Source organism: Micromys minutus, assembly GCF_963924665.1.
Source record: "Micromys minutus genome assembly, chromosome: X".
Taxonomy (NCBI): domain Eukaryota; kingdom Metazoa; phylum Chordata; class Mammalia; order Rodentia; family Muridae; genus Micromys; species Micromys minutus.
In genome coordinates this window covers 17,639,286-17,658,769 of record NC_137970.1, presented here as the reverse complement: position 1 = coordinate 17,658,769, position 19,484 = coordinate 17,639,286, and the positions used below count along the sequence as shown (strand labels likewise).

The 19,484-nt window shown below is 40.9% G+C and overlaps 1 protein-coding gene across 1 annotated transcript in view; it reads left to right on the top strand.

Annotated features, from left to right (window-relative positions):
* LOC308415878 (protein enabled homolog) overlaps nt 1-11,720 on the top strand; it is a gene marked incomplete at both ends in the record, with an annotated part of 36,758 nt that extends 25,038 nt beyond the window's left edge. The window contains 2 exon segments of the mRNA XM_080910891.1: nt 10,704-11,457; nt 11,459-11,720. Of these exon segments, the coding sequence (XP_080767017.1) occupies nt 10,704-11,457; nt 11,459-11,720 (1,016 nt within the window).
* Nucleotides 11,721-19,484: the final 7,764 nt, after the last annotated feature.

The following is a 19,484-nucleotide window of genomic DNA, read 5'->3' as shown; positions in this document are numbered from 1 at the left end:
AACATCTGCGGGAATCACTATCCCTGACCTCAAGCTATATTACAAGGCAATTGTGCTGAAAACTGCATGGTACTGGTACAGAAATAGGTAAGTGGATCAATGGAATAGAATAGAAAATCCAGAAATGAGCCCTCATGTATATGGTCACCTGATTTTTGACAAAGGAACAGTAAACATTCAATGGAAAAAGGACAGCCTATTCAACAAATGGTGCTGGTCTAACTGGCACTCAACATGCAAAAGAATGAAAATAGACCCGTTCTTATCTCCTTGTACAAAGCTCAAGTGTAAGTGGATTAAAGATCTCCACATTAAACCAGATACACTGGAACTATTAGATGAGAAAGTAGGGAAAACCTTAGAACACATAGGCACAGGAGAAAATTTCCTGAACAAAACACCAATGGCTCAAGCTCTAAGGTCAAAGATTAACAAATGGGACTTAATGAGATTGCAAAGTTTCTGTAAGGCTAAGGACATCGTCAAGAAAACAAAACGGCAACCAACAGTATGGGAAAAGATCTTTACCAACACCACATCAGATAGAGGCCTAATATCCAAGGTGTACAAGGAACTCAAAAAGCTAGACACCAGAGAATCAAATAACCCTATTAAAAAATGGGGTACAGAGCTAAACAAATCATTTTCAGTTGAGGAACACCGAATGGCCGAAAAACATCTGAGGAAGTGCTCGACATCCTTAGCCATCAGGGAAATGCAAATCAAAACAACCCTAAGATTCCACCTCACACCAGTCAGATTGGCCAAGATCCAAAACTCAGATGACAGCAGATGCTGGCGAGGCTGCGGAGAAATAGGAACACTTCTCCACTGTTGGTGGGGTTGCAAGCTAATACAACCACTCTGGAAATCTGTCTGGCGATACCTCAGAAAATTGGATATAGTACTACCTGAAGACCCAGCTATTCCACTTCTGGGCATATACCCCAGAGACACTTTAATACACAACAAAGATATATGCACCACAATGTTCATAGCGGCTCTATTTATAATAGCCAGAAGCTGGAAGGAACCCAGATGTCCTTCAGAAGACGAATGGATACAAAAATTGTGGTACATATACACAATGAAATACTACTCAGCCACTAGAAACAATGACTTAACCAAATTCTTAAGAAAATGGCTGCATCTAGAGAAGATCATCCTGAGTGAGATAACCCAGTCACAAAAGAACAGACATAATATGCAGTCACTGATAGTGGGATGCTAACCCCAGAGGCTTGCACTCCCCCAGAAACAACTCACAGACTGTATGAAGTCCAAGAAATAAAGAAAACAAAAAATATACATATTTTCACAAAACAAGAAGACTTTGACTATTTCTATGTTGCGTTTTGTTTTGCATGTACTTTACGCTTATTGCAACTAGGTCGTTTTCAATGCATACTGTCAAGCCTTTGAAAAAAATCAAGTACTGACTAAAAAACATATTCACGTGGTTTTATGTAAAATTTATTTTAATGTCTGAAAAAACAGTACTGACAAAAATGTATAATTTTAAGCAAAAAATGTTTAAAATCTTTAAAAAAAATAATAAGCTGTTAGTCTTTTGTGTAGATGGAAATATCTCAAGAAACACTTCTTGTTATGATTAATAATTTGAGTCTTATTTGTAACAGATAAGAGACCAATGTATTTTCCATGTATTTTCATGTTAAAAAAAAATAAATCTTGTTTTGAAGACAAAAAAAAAAAAAAAAATAGAGTAAGAGGGCCAGATCTCACTATCTCCTATGAGAACACACCTCTTGGAATCCTCCCAAGAAAGCCAAGCCAGAACAATATGTATATACCTCCTAACTCATTCACAACGCTAACAGCAACAATAACTTTAAAAGCTGGTATTGACAGTAAATACCAGCACACGTAGGACATAATTTCTACCATTAACATTGATATTTGTTTTATACATGTCTGCCCCTCAGTTGTGTCTTATGAGAACATTCTATGTTCTCTTCTTTGGGCATTAGTAGTTTCTTCATTTTCTGCTGAAGACTATTCCATTGTGTATATCCCTGCTTGTATTAACTGATGGGCACTTGATAGGCTTCCATTAGAGATTTATAAAGAAGGCTGCTACAGTATTTGCACATAGATTTGTATCTCCATACATTCCTTTTTCTTTTAGGGAAATCCCTACGCATGTTTTGTTCTGCTTGATAATTTTTTTGGGTTATTTTGGGGGAGGGTTGCTTAATTTATTTTCATTTCATTCTTCATTATTTTGTTTCTGGACTATTTATTATAAGTATGTCATGTTTGTGCCTTTGAGATAGTCTAATAATTGCTTAAAATCACACCACTAATTTCAATGCAGAGGTCATCTCAGTGTGTCTCTATTGTTTGTCTTTCCCTTTAAGCACATGTCACCTGTTCCTCTTTCTTCAATGAATTTTACTTTCTTAATACATCAAAGAGTACAATTAGGTAATACTATGGTGAGCAAGCTGTGTTCTCTCTGGACATTACTGATGTTGTTATTGTAGGAGATAGATTCACTGTACCCAGACTACATACTTTGATAGCAGTACAAATTTTAATTCTGATATGTTGCCCTTTGTGGTCTATAGGGAGTCTGTCCTCAGATAGGTGTTGATTGGGGGCTAACAACCTGAGTAGAGATAACCCATAGAGCTCAGCTTCCTGTCTCTGGCCGCCTCTGGAATCCCTTCCTCCCTCTCGGGCAGGTGCAGTTGTCTTCTGAATAACAGCAGAACGACTGGACTTTGCACTCCATCTTTATGTGTACAGCCCTCATTTTAAACAGCACTGAAACAAACCAGCAGGTGGGAAACAAGCACAGTGCTCTTCTCTTCACGTCCTGATGGGCCGCCTGGCATCTGGCTCTCAGTCTCTTCCTGAGCCTCATCCTTGACTGTGTAGGAGGACTTGTCAGATGGGTGTTTGGCCATCACCTTGTTGAGCATAGTGATGCTGTTTGTTTACACACGAGACAGGAAAACACTCTGTGTGTTCAGCATGTGAAGATTATTTTTGGCCTCAAGATCTCTTACCCTAGAAAGAGTCTTAGTTTCATTGCAAACTAATCTTCCCATTTGACATTTACCGGCAGGAATGAATGAACAAGTTTTTTCACCATTACATATGAAAGAAAATGCTATAATAAAAAATTTTAAAAACATGACCAGAATTTAAAGAAAACATGAAAATTTTAGAATATTTAGTAGTTTAGACATACCAATTAGTCATTTTAAATTTCTAATAAAGCAGTAGAGCTCAGAACATAAAAATGAAAAATCTGGTAATTGGGAGGCAGAACTTAGCAAAGATTCATAAAGTCAGGATATATTCAATGGACACGAACAGCTAAGAAAGTAGAAAAACTGAAAAAAAAAAAAAAGAGGGAAAATCTAGTTGGAGGAGGCCTCAATTGTGGTCTAGAAGGGCCTCCTACCTCTAGTCCTTTCTTCTCTTTCTACTTTCTGATATCTACAAGATATTCTTTGTCTGGCTGAAATGCTGTCTACCATGATGTTGAAGTTCTGCCTTATCCTGGGTACAGGATCAAATGAGCAAAATTAACCCGAAGTTTCTAGAACTATGAACCAAAATAAATGTTTCATGTATATAAAAAAAAAAAGAAATATCTCTACCTCTGGCTCTATTTTGTCATGCTATTTCATTAGCCTCTTCTCTCCTCCATGAGAACCATTGCAAATGTGATGTAGGTTCCAATATTCCTTTTGCTATATCCTTCCAGTCTTGTAGGATTATTCTATTTTAGTAGCCCAAGTAGGCATGATTTGTTTTACAAATGTCAAATGTATTCCAAAATTAGTAATACTTTCTTTAAATGTTCTCAATTCTAGCACATGCATGCATGTTCATTGTCTAGAGGTCTTTTTTGTATACTAACCAGAAAAAAACTAATAATGTTTTGTTGGCTTTCTCTAATATCTTCTGTATCTACCTGAGTGTTTTTCTTAATTGCAATTTTAAATTCCGTCCTTAAATTCTGTGCCCACTCTTCATATCTCTCTTTTTGTTGCTCCTCCTGTTCTTTGAGGTCCTGTATTCTCTGTTCAATATTCTGCTTCCACATATTGAGTTTTTACTTTAGGTAGTAATACTGATATTCTGCTGTCTATTTTATTCTGATTGATTAATTTTAAAAGGTTCCTTCTCCTTGCTTCCAATACTCACTGTTGCAGCCTTTATTCTAGAATCTTTTTCAGATCCTGTCTCCAACCTTCATTCTCCTATCTCTGTTGTTTGTCATGATCCATAATTTCCTGTGTGTATAGTTCTAATGTTTCTTCTAGGCTATGTTGCCAAGTTTTAGATTCCTTTTTCTGTTGTTCAGGCTGCTCTATAACTTTCTATATCTTCTGTTCTAGGCCCTGCTTCTATAATTTTAATTTATCTTTATATTGTAATTCTGATATTGTAGCATCTACCTTATTTTTATGTACTAACCTTACTAAATTATTCTCTGCATTCGGATTCTAAATTTTTTCTCTATCTTTCCACTGTTCACTCTGATCTTTGAAATTTTGTATTTTTTTTTTTTTGTTCTAACATCATGTTCAGCTCCTGTCTCCAACCTTCATTCTCCTCTTTATGCTGCATGTCTTCACTTACAAAATCCTGTGCCTTTAGTTCCACTGTTTCCTCTAGGCCATGTTGCCCAGTCTTAAGTTTATCTCTCTGTTGCTCAGTCTCATTTATGAATTTCTGCATCTTTTATTCTAGCATCTTCTCTAGCTTCTGTCTCTAACCTTCACAGTCCATTTTCTTAGGCTCATATTTTTTTTTTTAATCTAGAGCCCTGTCTTTTGAGAAGACATAGTAAATCAAGATATCTAATATTGTAATAATGGTAATTGACAAGATATCTATTTCTTTTAAATCCTTCCCTGTCAAACCATTTAAAATATTATCCAATAAAATCCAAAATGTATTGTGTGTGTGTGTGTGTGTGTGTGTGTGTGTGTGTGTGTTTCTGATTCTTATTACCTGATCCAGAGCTGTTTTTACCTTTGTCTTCCTCTGCTGTTCAATTCAGAACATTGCAGTCCACTCTGATTCTTTTATTTGTAGGGAGACTCTAATTATAGAAAGACCCAAAGCTGTGTTTCTCAGCTCCCTCCCTCTTTTGTTTAGATTACAACCAGCAGCATATGCACTGATCTCAGGCACCAGCAGTGTAAGCAGTCAGAAGATTGGCTCTAGCTGTCCTGTGTCCTGTTTAGATGTCGGGAATATGGGGAAGGGAGCATGGAAAAGCTCCCTCAAGTGTAGATTCCCAGATCAGCCTGCTGTGTCTGTGAGAATAAACCCTTGCAGGTAGCCACACTCCAGGTCTCCATATCCCTCCCTGGGCTCAGGGAACCTGACACCAGCATTGCCCATGTCCTAGCCTGTGCTGGGGTGCTGCCCCTGGCTGCTACTGGCTTCCAGGGGCTTGAGAAGGAAGCCTCTTAGCAGCTCCCTCTGTGCACTCAGTCATCTTTGAATCCACACACTGCCACAGCCTTAGATACTAGCCCCAGCTGTTTATTTGAGGGTAGAGGATGGAGGTGGACATTTATCTCAGGTTAGTTGGGTTCTAAGCCTCACATTGGGCACCAATTTGTTGCAGTAATTTTCAACCCCAATAAGAGTACATAAAAAGCATACAATCCAGTTATTATATTTATAAGATATATGCTTAGACTGGGCAGATCTATCAATATCTTTACTTATTCCCCAGCTATGACACCTTTTGCTACATGAAGATTTTTCCTGTCCACTTGGTTCTGTCCCATATTGGCTTCCATATCTTCCTCCTCCAGCCCCTCTCTCTTCTCCTTCTCTCCCCTTTGAGACCTGCAGACCCACCTTTCCCATCCACTGTGCAATCACAGGCTCTAGACTTTAGTTGACCAGATAAAATGGGAAGAAGGTTCCGTGAGATCATCTTAGTATGTGATCTACTCCTCATCAGGTGCAGCTCCTCTTGAGTAAGCAGAATTAACATCTAAATATAAGCAGCACCAGGGCAACCTACAATACGAATGCTTTGGTTCAATGGCAGCGAGCAAGGCCTTAGACCACAGGATAGAAATCCCAGAAGGCAGAATGGCAACCAAGGCTCAGTACACATAGAAAATACTCAATCTCAAGCCAGGCATGGTGGTAGTGCACATATTTAATCCCAGAGCCCAGGAGGCAGAGACATGAGGATCTCTGTGACTTGGAGGTCAGCATGATCTACATAGTGGGATCCAGGACAGCTAGAGCCACATAATGGACCCTGTCTCAAAACAATAAGCAAAGGACCAAAACAGCAAAGCAACATTCCCCCACCATAACATTCAGACTGAGATCCTTAAACTTAGCAACTTTAACAATGAGACATTTGAGATTCAGATTAGACCACCCCCACTTTGTGTCTCAGGAGAACAGGTGTAGCATCAGTCCTCCAAAGAACCCCACAGTGCTCCTTGCAATTGCCCATTGCCATGCCCCCTAAAGCTGATTATGGCTGCTCCATTGATGAGCTGTTCAAACATTCAGTTATTGCTCCTTGGCAATGATGCTCTCCCCTCCCTGTGTCACAGCTGTGCCAAGAGAGGTGGTGTCTTTGGGTTGTTTACCTACCTTCATCCTTCCTTGTCCCAAATCAGCTAGTGGGTCCCTGGAGCAGTCCTTTCAGTGCCCTCAATAGGAGCTTGGAGGCATTGTTCAACAGACACCATTAGATTGTCTTTTTAAAAATATACACACATGTTCCTTCCCCTCTCTGGCATCATCCCTATTACTTATTTTCTTCTCTCTCTCCTATACCTTATAAATGTGGATAAAAGTATTGGAGAGATGGCTCAGAAGTTAAAAGCAGTGACTGCTCTTCTAGAGGTCTTGAGTTCAATTCTAAACAACAACATGGTGTCTCACAACCATCTGTAATGAGATTTGATGCCCTCTTTTGGTGTGTCTGAAGACAGCCACAGTGACAGTGTATTCATATACATGAAATAAATAACTGTAGAAAAATATCTTTTTCAAATAATGTTACTGTGGTTTTTAGATTTGTAGCTTATCAAAGTCAAGAAATTTCATCTTCCCCATTCCCTTGGAAATTTTATTTTAAAGCCACATTGAGTCACACCAAAACTGATGCCCTCATTATAAGCTTGGCTGAATTACAGCGAAAATTGAAGTCTCCACCTCAGAGGGTGTCCGCAGTTAAAGTAAAGGCATTAATTGGTAAAGAATGGGATCCTATAATTTGGGATGGGATGTGTGGAAGGACCCTGTTGAAGCTGAGAATTTTGAGTCTTCTGATTCTCCAGGGTATACTCCACCTGAGGAAATAGTACCCTCAGCTCCACTCTCGAAACACCCAAGAAAAAATTCACAGAACTTATGAAGCTCAAAGAGAAAGAAAGCCAGAAGGTTGAGGCCTCAGTCCTTCTTAGAAGGGAGAACAAAACACTCATAGGAGGAAATAGTGGGACAAATAGAGGAGCAGGAATTGGAGAAAGATCATCCAGAGACTGCCTCACCTGGGGATCCACCCCATATGCAGCCACTAAACCCATGCACTATTGCTGATGCCAAGTAGTGCTTCCTGGCAGGATGCTGATATGTTTATCTTCTCAGAGGCTCTGCCAGAGCCATAGCAATACAGAAGAAGATGCTTGCAGCTAAGCATCCGACTGAACACGGGGACCCCAATGAAGGAGGTAGAGAAAGGACTGAAGGAGCTGAAAGGGTCTGTAACCCCATGGGAAGAACAAAATGATCAACTAACCAAACACACCACAGCTTCCAGGGACTAAAACACCAACCAATAAGGTGTTATGGAGAGACCCATGGCTCCAGGTGCACATACACAGAGGATAACATTCTCTGGCATCAGTGAGAGGAGAGGACTTTGAGCCAACGAAGGCTTGTTTTCCCAGTGTAAGGGAATGCCAAGGCCCTGAGGTAGAAGAGGGAAGTTAGAAGAGGGAGCACCTTCATGGAAGCAATGGGAGGTGGAGGGGGGATGGGATTGGTGGAAAGGGGATAACACCTGAATTGTAAATACAGAAAATATCTGATAAAAAATTTTGATGTTAAAAAAAGAAAAAAAGGAAGAAAGAAAGAAAGAAAGAAAGAAAGAAAGAAAGAAAGAAAGCCTCTTTCACATGAGGAAATTAATTCCTCACAGTCTAAACCAGCAATGACTTTTACTGAAGAAAATGCCAGACAAGACAATATTGATGATTCTCAAAGTCTGCCAATAGTTTCTTCTAGACCAATAACCAGACTCAAAGCAATTCAGGCCTCTAGAGGGGAGGTAGAATGTGTAGTCCATGAGGAGATGCATTACACTACTAAGGAGCTTAATGCGTTTGATAATTCATTCAAGCAGAAGTCTGGGGAATATGTGTGGGAATGGATTTTAAGGGTGTGGGATAATGGTGGAAGGAACATAAAACTAGATCAGGCTGAGTTTATTGACATGGGCCCTCTGAGTGGAGATTCTAGGTTTAATATGGGAACTCGAACAGTTAAAAAAAAAGTGTCAGAAGTTTGTTTGAATGGTTGGCTGAAGCCTTTATCAAAAGATGGGGCCTACTGAAAAGGAGTTGGAGATGCCTGATATCCATCCTTTGGCTTAGTGTTGATGAAGGGATTTTAAGGCTCAGAGAAATTGAAATACTAGAGTGGATATGTTATGTATCTAATCCTCCACAATGGGAAGGTCTAGAAGGTATGCCCTTTATGAATCCTATAAGACACAAACTGTTCAGGAGGACACCAGCACATTTGAAGTGTTTTGTTCTTGCCCTTTTCCTTGTGCCAGATCTTACAATTGGAGATGCCACTACTCAATTAGATGAATTAGATGCAATGGGTTGAATTGAGTCCCAAGGTAACAAGGACCAGGGGCAGCACTGAATTGCCAGACACAAGGTGATCATACTTATTATAATGAACAGCATAGATAAAACAATGTTTATAATGGCAGAGCCCACAATGACCAGCACAGGAGATGTGAAGTTTATAATGGCATAATTAATTCAGACATTTGATAGTGGTCATGGTGTTTCCAGGCATTAAATAGACAGGAAACCTACTGCATATCTGATCTGTATATGCAGAAAAATGTTCAAGGCTACATTGGATGGTGGCAAAAGGCAATCTTGGCCAGTGAATCAATTTCTGGATTTGAGCCAGTTTACAAACTCAGAACCCCTTGAATGAAGGGGTGGCCAGGTTCCCCTGAGGAAGGATCTTGATAAGACACCTAAAAGTTTTGCTGTTGTCTTTCTCCAGTATTTCCCCAAAGAGACCTACGGCCTTTTACAAGGGTAACTGTGCACTGGGGGAAAGGAAACCATCAGACTTACTGGGATCTATTGGATACTGGTTCTGAATTAACAGATCCCAGGAGATCCCAAGAAACATTGTAGCTCTCTAATTTTAAGTAGGGGGTTATGGAAGACAGGTGATTAATGGAGTTTTGACTGATGTCCAAATCACAGTAGATCCAGTAGGTCCCCAAACATCCTGTGGTCATTTCTCCAGTTCCAGAATTTATAATTGGGATAGATATTCTGAGAAATTGGCAGAATTCTCACATTAGTTCCTTGACCTGTGGAGTGAGGACTATTATGGTTGGAAAGACTAAATGGAAGTCTTTAGCATTGTCTCTGCCAAAGAAATTAGTGAATTGAAACCAGCATCATATTCCTGGAAGAATTGCAGAAATTATTGCCACTATCAAGGACTTGAAACATAGGGGTGGTGGTTCCCACCACATGTCCCTTTAACCCTCCTATCTGGCCAGTGCAGAAAACAGATGGATCATGGAGAATGTCAGGTGACTATCGAAAACTAAATCAGGTAGTAATTCCCATTGCAGCTGCTGAACCAGATGTAGTTTCCTTACTTGAGCAAATTAACACGTCTCCTGGTACCTGGTATTCAACCATTGATCTAGCAAATGCCTTTTTCTCAGTACCTGTCTGTAAGGACCACCAGAAGCAATTCACTTTCAGTTGGCAAGGCCAGCAGTATTCCTTTATAATTTTGCCTCTAGGATATATTAACTCTCCTGCCCTGAGTCATAACTTAGACGAGATTTTGATCACTTGTCTCACCCACAAAATATCACATTGGTGCACTATATTGGTGACATTATGCTGACTGGACCAAGTAAGCAGAAAGTAGCATCCACTTTGGACTCATTGGTAACACATATGAATATTAGAGGATGGAAAATAAATCCAACCAAAATTCAAGGTCCATCTACATTAGTGAAATTCTTAGGAGTCCAGTGGTGTGGGGCATGCAGAAATATTCCTTCTACAGTGAAAGATAAGTTATTGCACCTGGCCCCTCCCACAACCAAGAAAGAAGCACAACATTTAGTGGGTCTATTTGAATTCTGCAGCACATTTTTCACTGTGTTACTCAGGCCCATTTACCAAGTGACTCAAAGCTGCTAGCTTTGTGTGGGGCCTGGAACAGGAGCTCTTCAACAGGTCCAGGCTGCTGAGCAGGCTGCTCTATCCCTTGAACCATATGATCCAGCAGACCTGATGGTACTTGAGGTGTGGATGGCAGATAGGGATGCTGTTTAGAGCCTCTGTCAGGCCCCTGTAGGTGAATCACAAAAGAAATCTTTGGGATTTTGGAGCAAAGCTCTACCATCTACAGACAACTATTCTCCATTTGAAAAACAGTTCGAGAGCAAGAGCGCCTGGAGCATCTGGAGCGGGAGCAAGTGGAGTGGGAGAGAGAGCGCAGGATGTCCAATGCTGCTGCCCCTGCCTCTGTGGAGACCCCTCTAAATCCTGAGCTGGGAGACTCCTCTGCTTCTGAGCCAGGCTTGCAGAAAGCCTCTCAGCCGTCCGAGAAGCCAACCCCACAGGGATCACCTACAGCTCTTCCACCACCACCCCTCTCCTCAGGCCCTGCCCATGCCTCATCACTTCCTCCACCACCTGGACCCCCTCCACCACCTCCACTGCCATCCACCAGGCCTCCTCCTCCACCACCACCTCTTCCTAATCAAGTTCCTCCTCCTCCTCCTCCTCCCCCACCACCTGTCCCTCCCCTCCCTGCATCTGGAATTTTCTCTGGACCCACGTCAGAAGACAATCACCTTTTAACTGGACTTGCAGCTGCTATTGCGGGAGCAAAACTTAGGAAAGTGTCTTGGGTGGAAGATGGCTCTTTTCTAAGTGGAGGAAATCCTGTGAGTGTGAACTTGGCTTCATCCAGAGCAAATGCTGGCGGTGGGAATGGACCCCTTCCTCTAGGGGGCAGTGGCATAATGGAAGAAATGAGTGCCAGGAGAAGAAGAATTACTGAAAAGGGATCAACAATAGAAACAGAACAGAAAGAAGACAGAAGTAAAGATGCAGAGCCTGTAACTTCTAAGGCACCATCAACAAGTACACCTGAACCAAGCAGGAAACCTTGGGAAAGAACAAACAATGAATGGCAGCAAGTCACCTGTCATCTCCAGACGGGATTCTCCAAGGAACAATCAGATTGTTTTTGACAACAGTTCCTATGATTCGTTACACAGGCCCAAATCCACACCTGCATCACAGCCGAGTGCCAATGGAGTCCAGACAGAAGGATTTGACTATGACAGGCTGAAGCAGGACGTTTTAGATGAAATGAGAGAAGAACTAGCAAAGCTGAAGGAGGATGCAATCAGGCAGGAACTGAGCAAGTCGAATACTGCATAAAGAAGCAAACTAAGGAGGGACAGGACTTGAATCTGGAGAAAAACAAAAATTCCTACAAACAACTGTTAACAACCCCCAAAATTTTTAAGCTGTAAGAAGAAAATGGATTCAGAGTCAGGAGGGAAAACCCGCCAACCTCTGAAAGCCTTCAGACATAGTAACTGGCAATCAGCTGCTCCCTCCAGTGTGCTGCTCTTATTCTGACCTTTACCACAGGATGGAGACTGTATTTGAGCTCCCTTAGTAGTACTAAACCGGTCAGGCAAGATTACTTTGCACTGAAATATTTTCATGTCTAGACGAATCTGCACGTTTTCCATACTCCATTGCTAAAATAAAGACGAGAAGGGCTTAAGAGGTTTTTTCCAGAGGGCGCTGATGAAGAATTTAATTTAGTAAGTTCTGATGTTGCATTGTAAACGTTTCTATCAGGTTTGTCTTCCTATCATATTTGATATTCCGTGAATAGTTAAGATCATGAAGTATGGAACAAACGGAATTGTATCTGCTTTCAAAGGGTTGTATTTATAAGAAAGGTCCTAAAATGTTGAGTCCCGCTTGAGGAAGTTTAGAATGATAGGAAGTCTCTCGGGTTAGCCTTCATGCAATTTTGTAATTTAAAACATAAAAGTCTGTCCAGAAATTAAAGATTTAGATGCCTTCCTAAATTGTTACCATGCTTTACCAAATCTATGACTTCTATATAAAAACAGTGGTCAAATGTAAAACATTCTATTATAGATTTACTGTAGGTTTTCAACCTTTTTTACACATATAAATGTGGACATTTTTTATAATGTAATTACAATCACCACAAAGTTAGCTTTTTTAAATTACAGACAATGCATGACACACTAATATGTAGTGGCCTTTTCAAGGCATTGTCCCAGGGAAAATATTTTGTAGAATATATGGAAGTGGGAGGAAGAGAAGAAATAACTTTTTATTTAAAATTAATTTCTGCACTATCTTTTTCCCCTCAATTATCTGCATGAATAATGATGAGAAATATTTTGTGACTTTAATCAGTAAACATGTTAACAAAAGACCAAGTACTTAATCTTTTACATCATGTCTTCAGCTACTTGTATTTTAACCAGCAATTTCAATGCTCTGAAACATGATTCTGAGCTTCACATTAATTACATCCCACTGTGGAACTCAAAGGTTTGATCACTGAATGTGGTAGTTGTCATCACTAGGTCCCCACAGTGCTGCAGGTGTTGGGTGGGGTACACACTCCTGACTTTGAAGCTGCTCTCGACCTTTGTTGTGCTAAAATACTAGAAATATCAGCGATGGCAGCAACCAGGGTCATAGGAATCACTAGGTGAAGGAAACCAATGAGGAGTTCTGCAGTTTTCTTTTACTAATACTAAAGTGAGGCTTAAGTGGTAGGAAGTGTCTGATGGGGTGTGTGTGTGTGTGTGTGTGTGTGTGTGAGAGAGAGAGAGAGAGAGAGAGAGAGAGAGAGAGAGAGAGAGAGACACAGAGAGAGACACAGAGAGAGACAGAGAGAGACAGAGAGAGACAGAGAGAGACAGAGAGACACACAGAGAGAGAACTTGTGCAAGAGAGAGAGCTCATGTGATGTGTTCCACCCCTTTAGGGAAATTTATAATTGGCAAGATTAATATAAGGGAGAAATTGTATATGTTGTAATATTAGTTTTTTGGAAAATCTAGGAAATCAAAAATTCTCCAGGCTCTCCATCATGGTTTATGCTTGAGTTATTAATGTGCCATATTTGCTTTGGAATCTTTGGTTATCAAAACTTTTACTAAAAAAAAATAGGAGAGTCCACTTTTCATTTGCTTTCTAGATTTCATGTCTCAGCTGTAAAGCAAAGCTTGGTGAGAGTAGTTTTCTAAATACTGCAGTTTGCAGTCAACACCACTGCAGAGATGTTTGAATGAGGGTTTTTGGTTGTTTTTTTTATCATCATCATCGTTTTTGTTGTTAAGAGTTTCTGTAGAAACTTCATTTTTAGATTAAAGTGTGAGGGGTGGGCTATCATTAACTGTGTGGCTTTTTCTACTCATTGTTTTGTTGTCCTGCAGTAATAGTGAAGGCATTTAAGACGCAGCAAGCTTGTGAGTTGTTCTCTAAAACTAATAGGCATCTCATTTACTATTGAACTTTTGATTATCAACTGCTTTGATAGTGTAAATGTGTACATCCCTTACAGAGCTGATCAAAAATCACTTTTCATTTTGTTGCTGAAGTTAACTAGTCTGTGGAGGTAGAGTTCTGGGTAAAACGGTCCAAAGTAGACAAAAGGCTAAAGTCAGATGCTAAGTACTAAAAGAAGCTGTTTATGCACTAAACGTTTTGTGCCTTGGTCTAATATTTAACACAGTGTTTGTAAAATGGCTCATGCTGTGTCTGTACCCTCCGTCATATCACGTTATCCCACACGACTAAATGTGCTCCTCCCTAGAGGCGCACGTGGACTCTGTACATTCACTGTCACACAGGATAGTCATGTGTGTCATTAGAGATTTCAGTAACTAAAATGGGAAACAAAAGCTTGAGTTATTTTCCCAGAACTGTTCCTTGGAACCATATTTTGATGGTGGGTTCTTGCTTCTGTGTTGAATGTCTTCAGCTGAGTACAGTTTAGGGATCGTCTCTACTGGCAGAAAGGCACTGCTTTCCTCATCACTGTGAATTGACCTGTGACAACTCTATAGTACACTCTGTGAATGGCTAGCACGTCAATAGCAAACAAACTGAATGTACAAACCGTAGTGTGGTGCTGAAATCTCCTCAGAATAGTATCCATGATCTTAAAGTTTGTTTAAAAATTACGAGCATAATGTGTCAATTAGAGCTAAAGATAAAACGCTGATGAATGTTCAATCCTCATGCTGCAGGTGTGTTTCCTGTTTAGGTTTTCAGTTCTCTGCTGTTTTCACCATAACTGTTCCACTTAAATCTCCTACACGCTAACTTCATTTGTGCGATTAAAATAAAATTGCAGTACCTACAACAGAAAAAGAAAAAGAAAAAGAAAAATAGTTCTTGGCCTGCTATTGGGCCTTAGTGGAAACTGAACATTTGACAATAGGACACCAAGTTACCATGCGACCTGAACTGCCATCATGAGCTGGGTGCTATCAGACCCTTCAAACCATAAAGTAAGATATGCACAGAGGAGGTAGCAACCTCTACCCAAAACAAACCCTGCCCAGACTTTTAAGCATTTAGAGAAAACTCATTTCTTCCTTCTGACTGCAGAAAATAAAGATCTGTTCTACTCAAAAAAAAAAGTATTCGTATACTTTTATGCAAAAATGCTCAAAATCTGTACATTTATTTGTGTTTTTTAAAATAAAGTTGTTCAGTTTAATAAATAAATAAATAAATAAAGCAAAAAATATAAAATAAAAAAGTTTTTAAAAAAAGATGTGCACAGAGGCAGTCTATTATCAAATGGAAGTGGTACATGCATGATTGGGCCCGGGCAGGTCCTGAAGGCACAAGCACGTTACATAAAGAAGTTGATCAAATGCCTATGGTTTCTACTCCGGTTACAAGGCCATCTGCTGCCAAGTGTGTGCCTATAGCCTCATGGGGTGTTCCTTATGATTGGCTGACTGAAGAAGAGAAGACTAGGAACTGGTTTACTTAAAGTTACAGGTAAAGGAAAATCTTCACAGTGAGAAGAACTTCAGGCAGTACATGTGGTATTATAGTTTGTTTGGAAAAAGAAATGGCCAGATGTAAGACTGTTCACTAACTGGTGGGCTGTAGCCACTGAATTGGCTGGATGATCAGGGATTTGGAAAGATCACATTTGGAAAATTGTTGAAAAAGACATCCGGGGAAGAAGTATGTGGATAGATCTCTACAAATGGGCAAAGGACTTGAAAATATTTGTGTTTCGTGTAAATGCTCACCAAAAGATGACTGCTGTGCTTATCGGTCTGGTGGGGCCCACTCTGCTCCTCCAGGTGAAGGTAGCTACTCACACTGCAGGTCCCAGGGAAGGCTGCTTCTGGTATGCTCTGCCTGACCCAGAGTTCAGGCTGGGAGGCATGGGAATGAATCGCAGCAGGGTGCAGCCAGGCCTGTGAACTTTGGAGGGCCAAGACTCAGCTTGGTGCTCAGATTATAGCCCTGCTGGTCAGGGCCATAAACCCCTGCCTGACTGTTAGAAAAGTGCAGAGCCTGTGATAAGGCTCTAGGATGAAGCGCTCACGGAAGACGAAGGAGTCAGGACCACAAAGGAGCCAGGACCGAGGAGAAGGTTTCAACTTGTGTCTTTATTTTTGTGTGCCACTCTCCTTTGTTCTGTTCTTTTTAAACAGCCTGGAATCCAACCACCGGATTCCCATAGGTTAGCCTCTAAGATTGGCCATAGTTGTTTTCCTAATGCTCCGTGTGTGTGTGTGTGTGTGTGTGTGTGTGTGTGTGTGTGTGTGTGTGTGTGTGCAGGGGAGAGACTTAGGGAGTGGCTGATTTGGCTAGAGTCTACATCACTCTCTCTTGTGGAGGTAGGGTTTGGGACTTGCCTAGAGCCTTGTACATATGCCCCATTGTGGTGAATTCAGGCAAAATGGATTTGCAATCAGGAGTTCAGAAAGTACCTGCCAGTTGATAGTTACCTGTACTCGGGGCTTTGACCAAGCTCAACATCTCACATTTCCTACTTTGGCCTTTCAAACCCACAGATGACCTCATCTCTCTCTCTCTCTCTCTCTCTCTCTCTCTCTCTCTCTCTCTCTCTCTCTCTCTCTCTCTCTCGGAGTTCAGTAATCAAGTAGATAAGATGATCAGTTCTGTGGACAGTCAGCCTCTTTCCCCAGCCATCCCTGTCATTGCTCAATGGGCACATGAACAAAGTGGCCATAGTGGCCAAAATGGAGGTTATGCTTAGGCTCAACAACACAGAATTCCACTCACCAAGGCTGACCTGGCTACAGCTGCTGCTGAATGCTAGATCTGCCAACAGCAGAGACCAACACTGAGCCCCAGATATGGCATTATTCCTCGAGGTGACCAGCCACCAACCTGGTGGCAGGTTGACTATATTGGACCACTTCCTCAATGGAAATGACAAGGTTTTATTCTTACTGGAGTAGATATTTATTCTGGTCATGGATTTGCCTTTCCTGCACACAATGTTCCTGCCAAAACCACCATCTGTGGACTTACAGAATGCTTTATTCATCATCATGGAATCCCACACATTATTGCTTCTTACCAAGGACCTCATTTCACAGCCAGAGAAGTGCAACAGTGGGCCCACAATTACAGAATTCACTGGTCTTACCATGTTCCTCATCATACTGAAACAACTGGTCTGACAGAAAAGTGGAACGGCCTTTTGAAGACACAGTTATGGTGCCAATTAGGTTGCAATAACATGGAGATCTGGAGCAGAGTTCTTCAGAGGGCAGTATATGCTTTGAATTAGTGTTCAATATATGGTACAGTTTCTCCCATAGCCAGGATCCATGGGTCCATGAACCAAGGGGTAGAAAAGGGAATAGTTCCACTCACTATCACTCCTAGTGGCCCTCTAGGAAAATTGTTGCTTCCTGCCCCCACAACTCTAGGTTCTGATGGCCTAGAAGTTTTGGTTCCAAAGGGGGAGTGCTCCTACCAGGAGTCACAACAAACATTCCATTGAACTGGAAGATCAGTCTTCCCCCTGGCCATTTTGGGTTTTTAATGCTCTTAAACCAACAGGCTAAGAAAGGAATAACAGTGTTAGGAAGGGTGATAGATTCAGATTACCATGGGGAATTAGAATTGCTTCTCCACAATGGAGGTAAGAAGGATTATGTCTAGAGTGCAGGATATCCCTTAGGGCATCTCTTAGTACTACCATGTCCTGTGATGAAAGTTAATGGAAAACTACAACAGCCTGATCCAAGTAGGATGACAAAGAACACAGAACCACCAGGAATGAAGTTATGGTCCCTCCTCTAGGAAAAGAGCCAAGACCTGCTGAGGTGCTTGCAGATGGTAGATGAAATACAGAATGGGTAGTAGAGGAGGGTAGTTTAAATACCAGCTAAGGCCATGTAACCAGCTGCAGAAAAAAAGGATTATAAAGTAATATGAATGCTTCTGTATTATTTTGTTAAGAATACATTTATAACATCAATTGGTATTGAAGTTGAGATACTAAAAGAATGTTCCCAGGGGACATTGGCCCCTTTGTAATTTACAGATGTGTTTGTTATTGTATGAGGAACAGTCATATCATGTTAGGCATATTCATGACCTTATTATTTCATATGGACATGAAATATTTCTGTCAATTTGACAAGGGATGGACCGTAGTGGCTATTCCTGGTTGTCAACTTGACTATATCTGGAATGAACCACAACCTACAATTGGAAGGCTCACCTGTGATCCTGATCTTGAGGCTTGGAAATTCAAGTTTTTGACCTGGATCTTGGCATGGAGATCTTGAGGTATAGTGGCTTTGAATTCCAGGACACTAAAACAAGGAGATCTCTGACACACCTTCTGTTGGAGATCTACATAAGGACATTGGAAGAAGGAAGGCTCTCTCTTTGGCTACTTGTCTTGTGGGGTTGAACAACTGCTAGATCCTTGGACTTCCATTCACAGCTGCTGCTGACCATTGTTGGGGAGTTGAACTACAGACTGTAAGTCTTACTATAAAAATCCCCTTACTATACAGAGACTACCTATAAGTTCTGTGACTGTAGAGGACCCTTACTAATATAGGGAATAACATTTGAAATGTAAATAAAATATATTGAATTAATTTTTTTAAATTGTCTTTTGCCTCAGGGTTTCACTTATTGAGTCTTGACCTTGCTCACATTAGAACCCTAAATCTAACCCCCTAATAAAGGCAGCAAGATATGGTCATTCTTATGATGGGGCAGAGATAGCTGGAGGCAGCCCTGAGCGTATGGGAACTTTTGTCTATATGCTAGCCAGTTTCCTGACATGACAGCACACCACCAACTCTTAACAGGAACAAAACACAGCATGTGTCATTGCAGGCAACCATTAAAAAGTCTCCTCTTAGAGTCAGTCTGAGAAGGCATGATCTGCCTCAGGCTATCTGAAGAGGACCCACAATTTCCAGGTGTCCGTGAGCTTTGGGATTTGTCCCTTCCCCAGGAAACTCAGTGTGAAGTCTGACTATTTCCTTTGATATTACTGCCCCACTTTAAATTATCTGAAATATTGGCTCTTGCACTGTGACTTTTCCTTAGACATCCAATTTGTCAGTGCAGTGACTCTGCATTTCCTTTGTGCACAGGGATATCAGCGCCTGTCCAGCATCGAGCATGAAGCACAGTCTGATGATGTATTTATACAAGTAAGAAGGGACCACCTGTACACTTACTCAGGCAAATTAGAAACAAATTGGAAAGAGTTCAGGATGTTGAATTCTATAGCCATCTCTGCAATCATTCTGGCTAGTTGTTCATCAAGATACTAATTTGAGCCAAGGGAATCCTTGGGGAATAATAAGGCCTGGGATGGTTCTGAAAAAGAACAGATTGTATAGTAGACTGATGGAATAGCAGGCACATTTTTAACAATGTATAAGACTGATCCCTGAGTTATGTCAGAGCTCACAAATCTCAGACAAAGCCCACATAGCCATATGAACATAATATAGCAAAACAGCCTGAGAGCTTATTAAACACATTCGATCAAAAAAAAAAAATGGTGCCATTCCCTATCTGTACTCCACAAAAGGAAGGACACCTAATGCTATGAGATGACGATAGCCTCCATTAAACTCTCAGTCACTCGGT